General features: G+C 47.9%; 1 protein-coding gene and 1 pseudogene across 1 annotated transcript; both read left to right on the forward strand.

Moving 5' to 3' along the window:
• The first annotated feature begins 288 nt into the window (after window positions 1-288).
• Window positions 289-1,499, forward strand: LOC123441517 (annotated as a pseudogene).
• Window positions 1,500-2,794: 1,295 nt separating this feature from the next.
• Window positions 2,795-4,330, forward strand: LOC123439572 (probable carboxylesterase 15). The gene has a single exon (XM_045116268.1). It carries the CDS (start codon window positions 3,150-3,152, stop codon window positions 4,155-4,157), a length of 1,008 nt encoding a protein of 335 aa, XP_044972203.1. The 5' UTR covers window positions 2,795-3,149; the 3' UTR covers window positions 4,158-4,330.
• The last annotated feature ends 12,047 nt before the right edge of the window (window positions 4,331-16,377 follow it).

The following is a 16,377-nucleotide window of genomic DNA, read 5'->3' on the forward strand; positions in this document are numbered from 1 at the left end:
CTAGGATGGGTGACCGACCGGGAAGTTCATCCCGGGTGCGCATGAGTGAGGACAAAGTGCGCAGAAAAGACTAGTATTGATATATGGGGCCAGTCTAGATCCCGCCAGGAGTAACGACCGCCGGCGGGTGTGTACGGGGCGTTACAAGTTTGGTATCAGAGCCAGGTTCTCGCGGTTACACGGATGTTTGCAGATAGGTGTGCGGTCATGTTGTTCATGACGTTTGTGACCCGTCGTGGCACACGACATGGTACATGTACTGGACTGGATGCACAGACGTTTGTACCAATGCGCCCCCTCCACCTTTTCTCGGCCATGCTCGCCGCCAGGGCACGCCCCAACGGACACACGTTCCCTTCCCTCCTCAGGTCCGCCTCCGCCTCCGGACCGGGCCCTCCACGCGCAGTGCCTCTGCCACGGGCTTACGACTGATTGCTTCGTTGCATGCTCGCTGGTCAGCTTCTAAGGCCGAGCTAGCCGTCTCGAGTGTGACGCATCTAAGGTGTTTGACAAAATGGCTAGCCCGGATCTGGCCTCCTCTAATGCCATGCTTGATGTGATTTTCCTTTTCGGGGACGTGGCTGCGGCTCGAGAATTCTTTGAGCGGATGGTGGTGAGGGATGTGGTGTCATGGACGACGCTCATCTGTGGGTTATCCAGGAATGGGTGCCACTGGGATGCTGTTGAGACCTTGAGGAGATTTTTGCTGGACAACATCGGGCGGCTCGGGGAGGCCACATTGGTCAGCGTGCTCTCTGCTTGTGCAAACTTGGATGGTGCCGGGGGGCTTGCGGTCGGGACGGCTGTTGATGCGTATGTTTTTCGGCATGAGGCTGACTCTACAACATTCTTGGGAACGGCGTTGATCGACATGTATGGGAAGTATGGGAAGCTTGACTGTTGCAAGAGAGCCTTTCAGATTGTATGCGAGAAGGAGGTCTGTACGTGGGATGCATTGCTGTCTGCACTGGCTAATCATGGGAAAGAGACTGAAGCACCGGTTAAGTTTAACATGATGATAGTTGGAGGGTTCTTGCCGAATCAGATCACATTTCTTGCTCTACTGACAGGCTGTGCTCGGGCATGATTGGTGGAGATTGGGTTATACTGGTTTGAGACGATGGTGACTGAATACAAGGTGACTCCAGTGATGGCCCATTATGGATGTGTTGTGGACCTGTTAAGCCGTGCTGGCCGTTTTACGTAGGCCATTGAGAGGTTAGAGCGGATGCCCTTTCTGCCGGATGCTTCTGTGTGGGGGCGTGCTTCTTGGTGCTTGCAAGCTCCATGGAAATGCAGAGCTTGTTGCTGAGATTGGGCGGAAACTGGTGGCTCTTTGTCCTCAGTAATCCGATTGGTATGTGACTATTAGGAATATTTATCTAGAAAATGGGAATTGGTATGCTGCGACGAGAATGGGTGAGGTGATGCATGGGGCTGGGATCAAGAAGACAGCGGGGCAAAGTAGTGTTGTGTCTCACAGCTCTGCCATTGCTTGACTAGAGTTTGTTTGTTGCAAATATTGCTCTTGTGGGAATACTGTTTTTTTTTCATGACAACTCCAATAACAATGTCTATATTTGAATGTCTATATATTTATATAGACAATGGTCTTAAAAGATTCCCTCATATACACGTTTAATTTTGCATCAGAACGTCTGTATGAAGGAACGACGACACATGGGCCGCCGCTGGGGAAGGGAAGAAATCATGGCTATAGCTGGGTTTGGACGATGCCTTTACATTGTCCAAGCATAGACATTGTCGAGGTCGACTTAAAGGATGTGCATGTTTGGACAGATCATATACACAAGCTGTTGGACGCCTGTTTTGGGCTCACGCCGTTGAAAACGAGTATAGATGGAGATGCTCTTATTCATTTTATTTGATACTAAAAAGAACCTCATCCATTTAAATCTTATCAACTATTAGAATTACTTGACTTTAAAAACTATATTCTGACCGAATTTAAGGTGACTTGCATACACTTAATTCTTTATTTTAATCTTTTAATGTGGAAGTTTAGAATTTATATGGTAAATAAATTATTTGACTAAACTTTATTATGGATTTTTAAGTCTTGAACATCAATTTTAAATCCATATTGATAAAATACACTTGAATCAAAGATAAATGCAACATCATTCACATTTATGTATTACTATTTGGAACAAGCTCTAGGGGCCATCGAAAGTAGCCGCTGAGATTTGAGGAACAACTCATGGGGTTAATATGTCGTAGGGTCGATTGACAGACGACGTGGGGACGCTTTGGCAAGGTCTAGCGAGCGGCTAAGCTTAATCGTGTGAAACGCTTCGAAGGCCATGGACAACAAGGGCGGTAAATGGCAATACGAATGGGTGGGTGTTGAAATAGATGCCCGGCTTGGGAGGGTTTTGAGATATGTTTACTATGATGAGGACATTTGATATATGCTTTTCTTCACACGTTGCTACACATGGTTTTTTTTAAAGAGCAAAAGATAAAAGTAATTGACGAAATAATCTATGCATCACTACTCTTCCATGAAATGAAGCATATCAGGGTCGTTTCTTCACATTCACAATTCATGCTCCGTAAAGAGTTAATTGGTTTAAACTTATTATTAATGTTTATTAGAAATGCATATAAGAAATAATGGGTAATGGCAGTGAAGCAGATTTTACGATTTTTTTAACCCGTTGTAACACACGGGCATTTGTATTAATAAAATCTTATGGAAATCCTACAAAACTCCATGAATCAAAGGAGGTCTGAGGCACCTTCGATATAATTGACTCGCAAATGGAGAGAGAGAGAGGACACGTCCATTTCTGCGTCTTGACCAATCCAGCATTTGCCTTTCTCCTCAGCTAGCCTATCATTTTCCCCGGAGCTAGTCTATCTTTCTTCCCACGGCATTGAAGTGTGGTGTCAGTATCCAATCCGCCGAACTTTGGATCGCGCGTCACATTTGACCGCGGGAAGGCCGAAGCTGTCAAAGATCCAAGATCTAGAGTGACCACGTGCACGGGAAGAAGTGACCACGTGGGTCCTTCTCTACAAGTCGACGCCCCGCCTCTACTAAGTCTGACTTCACAACGTCCAGAAACCGCCACGACCTGGACGGCAACCATCGGCCGCATTCGTATCACTATCACGCTCACACCATGCCCGGCGACACGGCACCGCACGTCGTGGAGGATCTCCTCGGCCTTGTGCAGCTCCTCAGCGACGGCTCCGTCGTCCGCGGCGACGAGGCCGTCCTCGCCCCAAAGGAGCCGTTCCCGGACGTCCCCGGAGTGCAGTGGAAGGACGTGGTGTACCACGCGGCGCGCGGCCTCCGCGTCCGCGTCTACAGGCCGGCGTCGGCGTCATCGGCGGTTGCCGGAGGCGGCAAGCTGCCGGTGCTGGTGTACTTCCACGGCGGCGGCTACTGCCTCGGCTCCTTCGCGCAGCCAACCTTCCACGCGTTCTGCCTCCGCGCCACCGCCGAGCTCCCGGCCGTCGTGCTGTCCGTGCAGTACCGCCTCGCCCCAGAGCACCGCCTCCCGGCGGCCATCGATGACGGCGCGGCTTTCCTCTCCTGGCTGCGCGGCCAGGCCGAGCTCGGTGCCTGCGCCGACCCATGGCTCGCGGAGTCGGCGGACTTCGCCCGGACCTTCCTCTCCGGCGTGTCTGCGGGCGCCAACCTGGCCCACCACCTCGCCGTCCAGGTCGCCTTGGCGCGGCTCGCGGTCAGCCCCGTGCGCATCGTCGGGTACGTACTCCTCTCCGCCTTCTTCGGCGGCACCGAGCGCACGGCGTCGGAGGCCGACCTGACGACAGATGTGTCCCTGCCTGTGGAGATGTGCGAGCAGCTCTGGCACATGTCGCTTCCGGTCGGGGCGACCAGGGACCACCCGGTGGCGAATCCGTTCGGGCCGGAGAGCCCCAGCCTCGCACCGGTGGAGCTCCCGCCGGCTCTCGTCGTGGCGCCGTTGGGCGACGTGCTCCGTGACCGCGTGCTCGGGTACGCGGCGAGGCTCAAGGACATGGGGAAAGACGTCGAGCTTGTCGAGTTCGAGGGACAGCAGCATGGCTTCTCTGTCCTTCAGCCGTTCGGCGTGGCGGCCGACGAGTTGATGCGAGTCCTCAGGCGGTTCGTGTACCAGGGCGACACGCCCGCTGGATGCTGATGTACGTCTTGGTGAATGGTGATCTCGTGATATTACTGTGTTTTTGATGTTGTGATAGCTACTGCTGTTTCAATGTTCTGAACTTCTGAGAAGGGTCATAGAGACATAGACTGGGTGTTCAATGTTGGAATATATCTACTTCCTGTTATCATTTCTGATGGGACTTTGTGCAATGTTGGCTTGATTATTTGCAGAACAGCCTGCAAATACTGCAGGTTATATGTAGAACATTTGGAACTTTGCATAAAGCGTATAGCAAGTGTACTGTATGTACCAGTACATGTTACAGCGATACGGCATAAAATGCAAAAAATTAGATTTAATATTCTATTTATATACTAGCATAGACCGTTTATCCGATTCACAACAGACTGCACAGGAACAACACCACATCAGAAACAAAGTACTCCCTTCGTTCCATAATATAAAAGTGTTTTAATCTCTTATATATTATTAATACAAATGCCCGCGGATTGTACCGGGTTAGAAAAAAGTACATAATCTATTTTTTTTGCCATTAAATGTTAAATGTAAGACATCGGTATGGTGTAAGTGTTTTTAGCAGCATTCACAAATTAGTGGCTATCGATCGTTGCTGCAGCTGAGTACCAATGCATAAACAATCTTGGGTGATTAGCCAAAGAACTACTTTCGTAAGTTTGGGCATTGTACAGAACCACGACCTGCCCAAGGATTGATGGGGATCCTTGACACAGCATCGAGCTGGTGAACCAGGCGTGCACCCGGCTCAGGGAGTTGACCGACGCGGAGGGCCTCAAGGCCGTCGATCTGGTCACCACCATGATAGCACGCCGGGTGGAGTGAAGCCTGATTTAAACCTTGTGGTTGTAAAGCTCGTTGTAAACAAACCATCATCTTTAAATCCCTGAAGTTTGTACCCTATCCTTTACAAACCCGGTCGTTTTCAACCCTCAACCAATCCTAGACCTGTTTGTAAGCATAATCCCGGTCGGGATCGCTCATTCCCTTGATGACAACCTGGTCATACGTGTCATCTCCATATATCTTTCTGTTTTTCCTTTTTCGATGTGAGCACGTACAAACTGAGCAGCAATGCAGCATACTTTTGTTCTTGTGCGCAAACGGGACGAGTGTGTCGGCAATAGGAGCGCTCGGAAGGAGGTGATGTTGATCTTATGTGCATATGTAGGATCTTGGATATTGCATGGCCAGTTTGCAATGCTACACTAAAGTAGGCATGTGTAGACATAGATAAAGTAGAACGCATACATGCATGAATAACATAGAAAAAGTAGAACGCATAGATGCATGGATCGATCTCGTACGTGTCAAAAAGATTCCAACACAAGTTACACAAACCACAAGCCGAAATGTGGCTGTCCATCCAAGACCAGAGGCAATATTGAACGCATCTTTCTGTTGTGATACCGGGTCTCGTGTATACTTGTGCTTATTTTCTCCTGTAAACTAGGATCATTACCTGGTTAGTTAGTTAGCCTCTAGGAGTTTGTTAGCACGTCGTCATGCACGTCTACATGCCCCATGCACATGTATATTTAGCCCCTGGCTTGAATAATATAATCACGTTGTTTCACTTCACACTCTCAGGTTCTACAGGCAAGCCTCCGCTCACGACAATCACCAAGGATGGCGCGGCCACGACGCTCTACACCATGTCGTTCAGCATCGGCCACCTGATGGTCTTCAACCTATCTGCATTCTGCACCGGCCATCGCTTCGTCGTGCAGCGGGCAGACAACGATTGTGACGCTCTCCGCCTCGTTCCTGACCTAGCTGACCAACACACACAAACTTTCGTGCTCTGCCTCCGGAACGACAACACGACCGGGTTCACTGGCAACAGCATGGGCACGACCATCTTCCGCGGCTGGCCTTTTTCCTCTTGTCCTTGACGGACCGTCCATCATGAAGTGGGCCAGTGTAATGGGAGTAAAGAGAAAACGAAAATTTGATTCTGGCCGGGATCATGTTGTTTCCTATTTCCTGTGAATCAAACAGGTTCGGGGTTAAAATTGACCGGGATCTCTGAGTACAGGGTACAGATTTCACGGATTTAAAGATGAGGGTTCATTTACGATGAGTGTTACAATCTCAAGGTTTAAAATAGACTTTACTCCTCCGGGTGCTACCACTGCAGATGTGCCCGCACCGCATTTGCCTCACGGGGGACAGTTCGATCCGTGTCGTATCTCGACGAAGGTGCTGAAGCTGGTGGCCATCGCGAGGCGAGTGAACGATATAACCACCACTAAGCTGTCAGAGGAGGATTGAAGATGGGGCAAGGCCACTTATGATCGGGCGCATCCGCCGCCTCTGGTATATTGCACACCGTCTTCTTTGTTCTTCTTTTTCGCGTGGCCAGCTCCGATTAATCCGCGACCTGGCCTGGCCGCAGCTATCCACGGAGTTGCACGACCATGGGGAGCCGACGGCTGATAGGGAGGAGTTGGACGTCGAGGAGATGGAAGACTACGAGGACGTGGAGCCGACCCACAAGGAAGACCCAGTCGGCGAGTCGGGAGCCGGTGGGTCTGAGCCAATACGTGAGTACCACATTCCTTGTCCTTTGCGAGACTCGACGGATGACGATGATTCTGAGCTTGAAGAAATCAATGACTTGAAGGACCCGTAGGCCCTGGAGGACGACGCGTCTGTGCCGAGGAAGCGGGTCGAGAGGACCGTCCCCGAACCGGTGCCCAACGAGTCGAAGGGAGCACAACGCGCGTAGGGGAAGCTGCCGGCTGCTACCTCTTGAGCTTGCATTGGTTTTTCCCTTGAAGAGGAAAGGGTGACGCAACACAGTAGCAGTAAGTATTTTTCTCAGTTTGAGAACCAAGGTATCAATCCAGTAGGAGTATCAAGGCAAGTCTCCAAAGTACCTGCGCAAAAACAAACAAACTTGCACCCAACGCTATAAAGGGGTTGTCAATCCCTTCTCGATTGATTGCAAGGTGAGATCTGAAGGCGGAAAGTGCAACAAAGTGAAAGTGTAGAGCTGAAAATATGAAGTGAAGTAGACCCGGGGGCCATAGTGTTCACTAGAGGCTTCTCTCATGATAGCAAATATTACGGTGGGTGAACGAATTACTGTCGAGCAATTGATAGAACCGCGCAAAGTCATGATGATATCTAAGGCAATGATCATACATATAGGCATCACGTCCGAGACAAGTAGACCGATACTGTCTGCATCTACTACTATTACTCCACACATCAACCGCTATCCAGCATGCATCTAGTGTATTGAGTTCATAACAAATAGAGTAACGTCTTAAGCAAGATGACATGATGTAGAGGGATAATCTCAAACCAATGATGAAAACCCCATCTTCTTACCCTTGACGGCAACAACATGATGCGTGCCTCGCTACCCCTTCTGTCACTGGATGAGGACACCGCACGGTATGAACCCAAAACCAAGCACTTCTCCCATTGCAAGAATTATAGATCAAGTTGGCCAAACGAAACCCACAACTCAAAGAGAATTACAAGGATACAAAATCATGGATATAAGAGATCAGAGGAAACTCAAATAACATTCATAGATAATCTGATCATAAATCCACAATTCATCGGGTCTCGACAAACACACCGCAAAAGAAGATTACATCGGATAGATCTCCATGAAGATCATGGTGAACTTTGTATTGAAGATCCAAGAGAGAGAAGAAGCCATCTAGCTACTAGCTATGGACCCGAAGGTCTGTGGTGAACTACTCACGCATCATCGGAGAGGCAATGTTGTTGATGAAGAAGCACTCCGTGTACGAATCCCCCCTCCGGCAGGGCACCAGAACAGTCCTCAGATGGGATCTTGCGGAGACAGAAGCTTGCGGCGGCGGAAAAGTATTTTTGTGGCTCTGTCCCATGGTTTCAGATATTTAGGGAATTTATAGGCACAAGAAGTAGGGCAAAGGAGCCTCGGGGGGCCCACAAGCCTGCTAGGCGCCCCCCCACAGGCGGCGCCTAGGGGGCATGTGGCCTCCCTCGGAGTCCTTTGCCTTGGTTCTCAAGTTCCCCGCGTATCTTTTGTTACAGAAAAAAAATCATTCCGAAGATTTTATTCCGTTTGGACTCCGTTTAATATTCTTCTCTGAAAAGGGTAAAAAACACAGAAAAATAGGAAATGGCACTTGGCACTGAGTTAATAGGTTAGTCCCAAAAAAGATATAAAATGCATACAAAACATCCAAAGTTGACAAGATAATAGCATGGAACCATCAAAAATTATAGATACGTTGGAGAGGTATCACCGGCCAGCTCCCGGCAGGCGGCAAACCGCGTGGCCGGGAGGCAGGCGCAGAGGAGGCCGGAAGAGGACGCACGTCGCCCTCGCGGGTCTGACGTCAAGGCGCGCATTCCCGACAGTCGTTGGGTAAGTTGCTTGCGTTCTTGATTTTGGTTTGGTCGTCTTTCTTTATTTTCTCCTTCCCATCATGTGTCCCGCACTGCAGAAGGCCGCGCATGCGATTGGAAGGGCAGCCGAGACGGGGGAAACCACCGCTAGGGGCGTCGAGGCGTAGGAAGAAATGAGGGCGCCGAGGGGCATTGGGAGCGCGCCTCTTGGGAGGACCTGAAGGCCACCGAGCGGGTGGCGGCGAAGGCGGTGAGAGGGGGCGAGCCTGAGGTGGGCCGCGTCAAGGAAAGGGCGTACGTCAGGGCGTCGTGGGGCGATAGCCCGCCGCGCGTTGCCGCCGCGCGTGGAGAGGCGCTTGAATCGGGTGCACGATCTGGAGCGGCATGTTGAAGCCGACGCCCGAGCGGCAGAGCAAGCGCATGCCGATAACCCACAAGTATAGGGGATCACAACAGTTTTCGAGGGTAGAGAATTCAACCCAAATTTATTGATTCGACACAAGGGGAGCCAAAGAATACTCTTGAGTATTAGCACTTGAGTTGTCAATTCAACCACACCTGAATGACTTAGTATCTGCAGCACAGTTTTAGTAACATAGTAGTATGATAGTAACGGTAGCAGCGGTAACAGTAGAAGTAGTGATTTGTATAGCAAGTGTAACAGCAGTAGCGGTAAAGTAACTTAGCAAGGACCAGTATGGGAAAAGCTCGTAGGCATTGGATCGGTCATCAGGTAACAGTTATGACATAGGGTGATATGTAACTAGCTCCAGTTCGTCAATATAATGTAGGCATGTATTCCGTATTTAGTCATACGTGCTTATGGAAAAGAACTTGCTTGGCATCTATTGTCCACCCCTCCCGTGGCAGCGGGGTCCTAATGGAAACTAAGGGATATTAATGTCTCCTTTTAATAGAGAACCGGATCAAAGCATTAGCACATAGTGAATACATGAACTCCTCATACTATGGTCATCTCTCGGAGTGGTTCCGACTATTGTTACTCCGGGGTTGCCGGGTCATAACACATAGTAGGTGACTACAACTTGCAAGATAGGATCAAGAACACACATATATTGATGAAAACATAATAGGTTCAGATCTGAAATCATGGCACTCGGGCCCTACTGACAAGCATTAAGCATAGCAAAGTGGTAGCAACATGAATCTTAGAACATAGTGGATACTAGGGACCAAAACCCATCAAAACTAACTCGATTAAATGATAGATCTCATCCAACCCATCACCGTCTAGCAAGCCTACGATGAGATTACTCACGAACGATGGAGAGCATCATGGAATTGGTGATGGAGGATGGTGATGATGACGACGGCGTCGATTTCCCCTCTCCGGAGCCCAGAACGGACTCCACATCCGCCCTCCCAAGGAAGAATCGGTGGTGGCGGAGGCTCCGTATCGTGAAATGCGATAAACTCTTCTCTCCTAATTTTTCCTGGGCGAGAGAGACTTTATAGAGTTGGAGTTGGAGGCTGCGGAGCTACGTGGGCCCCACGAGCCTGCCAGGCACGCCCTAGGGGGGGGGGGGGGGCGCCTCCGGGGCTCGTGGGCTCCTGGCTCCGTGTCTTCGGGTAATTCTTGCACCAATATTATTTATATATTCCACAAAAAATCCTCGTAAGTTTCCAGGTCATTCCAAGAAATTTTATTTCTGCACAAAAACAACACCATGGCAATTGTGCTGAAAAAACGCCAATCTAGGTTAGTTCCATTCAAATCATGCAAATTAGAGTCCAAAACAAGGGCAAAAGAGTTTGGAAAAGTAGATACGATGGAGACGTATCAACTCCCCCAAGCTTAAAGCCTTGCTTGTCGTCAAGCAATTCAGTTGACAAACTGAAAGAGACAAAAGAAAAACTTTTACGAACTCTGTTTGATCTTGTTGTTGTAATTATGTCTAACTCATATTCGGATTTTCAGCAAGATCATAAGCTAAACACATAAGCAATGAAATTTAGGTCTCATGGTGTACTCATATCAATGGCATAATCAACTAGCGAGCAATAATAATAAGTTTCAAACGTCAACACTTCAATCAGAACAATCATGATACAATATGAATAGATGGTATCTCGCTAGCCCTTTCTAAGGCCGCAAAACATAAATGCAGAGCACCTTCAAAGACCAAGGGCTGACTGAACATTGTAATTCATGGCAAAGAAGATCCAGTCACAATCATACTCAATATCAATTAATAGCAAAGCATAAAAATGACGGAGGTGCTCTCTAATTGGTGCCTTTTATAAGAAGAGGATGACTCAACATCAATGTAAATAGATAGGCCCTTCGTAGAGGGAAGCATTGATTTGCAGAGGTGCCAGAGCTCAAGCTTTTTAAAACAGAGATAAATAATTTTGGGTGGCATGCTTTCATTGTCAATGCGAATGACCAAGAGTTTTCACCATCTTCCATGCTACACATACTATAGGCGGTTCCCAAATAATAAATATGGTTATTACTATATGCCAGTGCATCTTCATACGTTACCCAAAGGAGATAGTTGGGTACACCTTCTTGTTGGAATTATGCCCTAGAGGCAATAATAAATATGGTTATTATTATAATTCCTGTATCAAGATAATAGTTTATTATCCATGCTATAATTGTATTGACTGAAGACTCATTTACATGTGTGGATACATAGACAAAACACCGTCCCTAGCATGCCTCTAGTTGGCTAGCCAGTTGATCAATGATAGTCAGTGTCTTCTGATTATGAACAAGGTGTTGTTGCTTGATAACTGGATCACGTCATTGGGAGAATCACGTGATGGACTAGACCCAAACTAATAGACGTAGCATGTTGATCGTGTCATTTTGTTGCTACTGTTTTCTGCGTGTCAAGTATTTATTCCTATGACCATGAGATCATATAACTCACTGACACCGGAGGAATGCTTTGTGTGTATCAAACGTCGCAACGTAACTGGGTGACTATAAAGATGCTCTACAGGTATCTCCGAAGGTGTTAGTTGAGTTAGTATGGATCAAGACTGGGATTTGTCACTCCGTGTGACGGAGAGGTATCTCGGGGCCTACTCGGTAATACAACATCACACACAAGCCTTGCAAGCAATGTAACTTAGTGTAAGTTGCGGGATCTTGTATTACGGAACGAGTAAAGAGACTTGCCGGTAAAACAAGATTGAAATAGGTATGCGGATACTGACGATCAAATCTCGGGCAAGTAACATACCGAAGGACAAAGGGAATGACATACGGGATTATACGAATCCTTGGCACTGAGGTTCAAACGATAAGATCTTCGTAGAATATGTAGGATCCAATATGGGCATCCAGGTCCCGCTATTGGATATTGACCGAGAAGTCTCTCGGGTCATGTCTACATAGTTCTCGAACCCGCAGGGTCTGCACACTTAAGGTTCGACGTTGTTTTATGCGTATTTGAGTTATATGGTTGGTTACCGAATGTTGTTCGGAGTCCCGGATGAGATCACGGACGTCACGAGGGTTTCCGGAATGGTCCGGAAACAAAGATTGATATATAGGATGACCTCATTTGATTACCGGAAGGTTTTCGGAGTTACCGGGAATGTACCGGGAATGACGAATGGGTTCCGGGAGTTCACCGGGGGGGGGGGGGGGGGCAACCCACCCCGGGGAAGCCCATAGGCATTGGGGGAGCCACACCAGCCCTTAGTGGGCTGGTGGGACAGCCCACAAGTTCCCAATGCGCCAAGAGAAGAAAAATCAAGAGGAAAGAAAAAAAGGAAGGAGCTGGGAAGGGAGGGGGACTCCTCCCACCAAACCAAGTCCAACTCGGTTTGGGGGGGGGGGAGTCCTCCCCCCCTTGGCTCGGCCGACTCCTTGGGGGTCCTTGGACCCCAAGGCAAGGCCCCCCTCCCTCCTCCTATATATATGGAGCAATTAGGGCTGATTTGAGACGACTTTCTCACGGCTGCCCGACCACATACCTCCACGGTTTTTCCTCTAGATCGCGTTTCTGCGGAGCTCGGGCGGAGCCCTGCTGAGACAAGGTCATCACCAACCTCCAGAGCGCCGTCACGCTGCCGGAGAACTCTTCTACCTCTCCTACTCTCTTGCTGGATCAAGAAGGCCGAGATCATCGTCGAGCTGTACGTGTGCTGAACGCGGAGGTGCCGTCCGTTCGGTACTAGATCGTGGGACTGATCGCGGGATTGTTCGCGGGGCGGATCGTGGGACGTGAGGACGTTCCACTACATCAACCGCGTTCTGCTGTACGATCTACAAGGGTACGTAGATCACTCATCCCCTCTCGTAGATGGACATCACCATGATAGGTCTTCGTGCGCGTAGGAAAATTTTTGTTTCCCATGCGACGTTCCCCAACAGTGGCATCATGAGCTAGGTTCATGCGTAGATGTCTTCTCGAGTAGAACACAAAATTTTTTGTGGCCGGTGATGTGCGTTTTGCTGCCTCCTTAGTCTTTTCTTGATTCCGCGGTATTGTTGGATTGAAGCGGCTTGGACCGACATTACTCGTACGCTTACGAGAGACTGGTTTCATCGTTACGAGCAACCCCCTTTGCTCAAAGATGACTCACAAGTGACGGTTTCTCCAACTTTAGTTGAATCGGATTTGACCGAGGAGGTCCTTGGATGAGGTTAAATAGCAACTCATATATCTCCGTTGTGGTGTTTGCGTAAGTAAGATGCGATCCTACTAGATACCCTTGGTCACCACGTAAAACATGCAACAACAAAATTAGAGGACGTCTAACTTGTTTTTGCAGGGTATGATTGTGATGTGATATGGCCAATGATGTGATGTGATATATTGGATGTATGAGATGATCATGTTGTAATAGAAATATCGACTTGCACGTCGATGGTACGGCAACCGGCAGGAGCCATAGGGTTGTCTTTATACTAACGTTTGTGCTTGCAGATGCGTTTACTATTTTGCTAGGATGTAGCTTTAGTAGTAATAGCATAAGTAGCACGACTACCCCGATGGCAACACGTTGATGGATGATCATGGTGTGGCGCCGGTGACAAGAAGATCGTGCCGGTGCTTTGGTGATGAAGATCAAGGAGCACGTGATGATGGCCATATCATGTCACTTATGAATTGCATGTGATGTTAATCCTTTTATGCACCTTATTTTTCTTAGAACGACGGTAGCATTGTGAGGTGATCTCTCACTAAAATTTCAAGACGAAATTGTGTTCTCCCCGACTGTGCACCGTTGCTACAGTTCGTCGTTTCGAGACACCACGTGATGATCGGGTGTGATAGACTCAACGTTCACATACAACGGGTGCAAAACAGTTGCGCACGCGGAACACTCGGGTTAAGCTTGACGAGCCTAGCATGTGCAGACATGGCCTCGGAACACATGAGACCGAAAGGTCGATCATGAATCATATAGTTGATATGATTAGCATAGGGATGCTTACCACTGAAACTATACTCAACTCACGTGATGATCGGACTTGGGATAGTGTAAGTGGATCATGAACCACTCAAATGACTAGAGAGATGTATTTTTTGAGTGGGAGTTTAGCATATAATTTGATTAAGTTGAACTCTAATTATCTTGAACATAGTCTAAGTCCACTTTGAATATATTTGTGTTGTAGATCATGGCTCACGCGAGTGTCATCCTGAATTTTAATACGTTCCTAGAGAAAGCTAAGTTGAAAGATGATGGAAGCAACTTTGTAGACTGGGCTCGTAATCTTAAGCTAATCTTACAAGCTGTGAAGAAGGATTATGTCCTTAATGCTGCGCTAGGAGATGAACCACCCGCTACGGCTGATCAGGATGTTAAGAACGCTTGGTTAGCGCGTAAGGAGGACTACTCAATAGTTCAATGTGCAGTCTTGTATGGCTTAGAACCGGGACTTCAACGTCGCTTTGAGCGTCATGGAGCATTTGAGATGTTCCAGGAGTTGAAGTTTATCTTTCAGAAGAACGCCCGGATCGAGAGGTATGAGACCTCCGATAAATTCTATGCTTGCAAGATGGAGGAAAACTCGTCTGTCAGTGAACATGTGCTCAAAATGTCTGGGTACTCAAACCATCTAGCTGAGCTGGGGATTGAACTGCCGCAAGAGGCTATCACTGACAGAATCCTTCAATCACTGCCGCCAAGCTATAAAGGCTTTGTGTTGAACTACAACATGCAAGGGATGAACAAGTCTCCCGGCGAGTTGTTTGCGATGCTGAAAGTCGCAGAGTCTGAACTCCGTAAAGAGCATCAAGTGTTGATGGTGAGCAAGACCACTAGTTTCAAGAGAAACGGCAAAGGCAAGAAGGGCAATTCGAAGAAGAGCGGCAAGCCTGTTGCCAATCCGCCGAAGAAACCCAAGGCTGGACCTGAGCCTGAAACAGAGTGCTTCTATTGCAAGGGTATGGGTCACTGGAAGCGCAATTGCCCCAAGTATCTGGCAGATAGGAAGGCGGGCAAAGAAAAATCAGGTATATTTGATATACATGTTATTGATGTGTACTTAACCGGCTCTCGTAGTAGTGCCTGGGTATTCGATACCGGTTCTGTTGCTCACATTTGCAACTCGAAACAGGAACTGCGGAATAGACGAAGGCTGGCGAAAGACGAAGTGACGATGCGCGTAGGAAATGGTTCCAAGGTTGATGCAATCGCCGTCGGCACAGTGTCACTTCAGCTACCATCGGGATTAGTGATGAAATTAAATCATTGTTATTTAGTGCCTGCGTTGAGCATGAACATTATATCTGGATCTTGTTTATTGCGAGACGGTTACTCTTTTAAGTCTGAGAATAATGGTTGTTCTATTTCTATGAGTAACATCTTTTATGGTCATGCACCGAATGTGAGAGGATTGTTCATATTGAATATTGATAGCGATACGCATATACATAACATTGAGACCAAAAGAGTTAGAGTAAACAATGATAGCGCCATATTTTTGTGGCACTGCCGCTTGGGTCATATTGGTGTAAAGCGCATGAAGAAACTCCATGCTGATGGACTTTTGGAGTCACTTGACTTTGATTCACTTGACACGTGCGAACCATGCCTCATGGGCAAGATGACTAAGACTCCGTTCTCCGGAACAATGGAGCGTGCAAGTGACTTGTTGGAAATCATACATACCGATGTGTGTGGTCCATTGAGCGTAGAGGCACGCGGCGGATATCGTTATTTTTCTCACCTTCACTGACGATTTAAGTAGATATGGTTATGTCTACTTGATGAAGCACAAGTCTGAAACATTTGAAAAGTTCAAGCAATTTTAGAGTGAAGTGGAAAATCATCGTAACAAGAAGATCAAGTTCCTACAGTCTGATCGTGGGGGTGAATATCTGAGTTTCGAGTTTGGTGCTCACTTAAGACAATGTGGAATTGTTCCGCAGTTAACACCGCCTGGAACACCTCAGCGTAATGGTGTGTCCGAACGTCGTAATCATACTTTGTTAGAGATGGTGCGATCTATGATGTCTCTTACTGATTTGCCGTTATCATTTTGGGGTTATGCATTAGAAACAGCTGCATTCACTTTAAATAGGGCACCATCAAAATCCGTTGAGACGACACCATACGAACTGTGGTATGGCAAGAGGCCAAAATTGTCGTTTCTTAAAGTTTGGGGATGTGATGCTTATGTCAAAAAGCTTCAGCCTGAAAAGCTGGAACCCAAAGCGGAAAGGTTCGTCTTCATAGGTTACCCAAAAGAGACAGTTGGGTACACCTTCTATCTCAAATCCGAGGGCAAAAGTATTTGTTGCTAAAAACGGAGCTTTTCTCGAGAAGGAGTTTCTCTCGAGAGAATTGAGTGGGAGGAAGATAGAACTTGACGAGGTTTTCGAACCTCTCATCCCTCTGGATGGTGGCGCAGGGCAAGGGGAAACCT

The sequence above is a fragment of the Hordeum vulgare genome, chromosome 3H (assembly GCF_904849725.1).
Source record: "Hordeum vulgare subsp. vulgare chromosome 3H, MorexV3_pseudomolecules_assembly, whole genome shotgun sequence".
Classification (NCBI taxonomy): Eukaryota; Viridiplantae; Streptophyta; class Magnoliopsida; order Poales; family Poaceae; genus Hordeum; species Hordeum vulgare.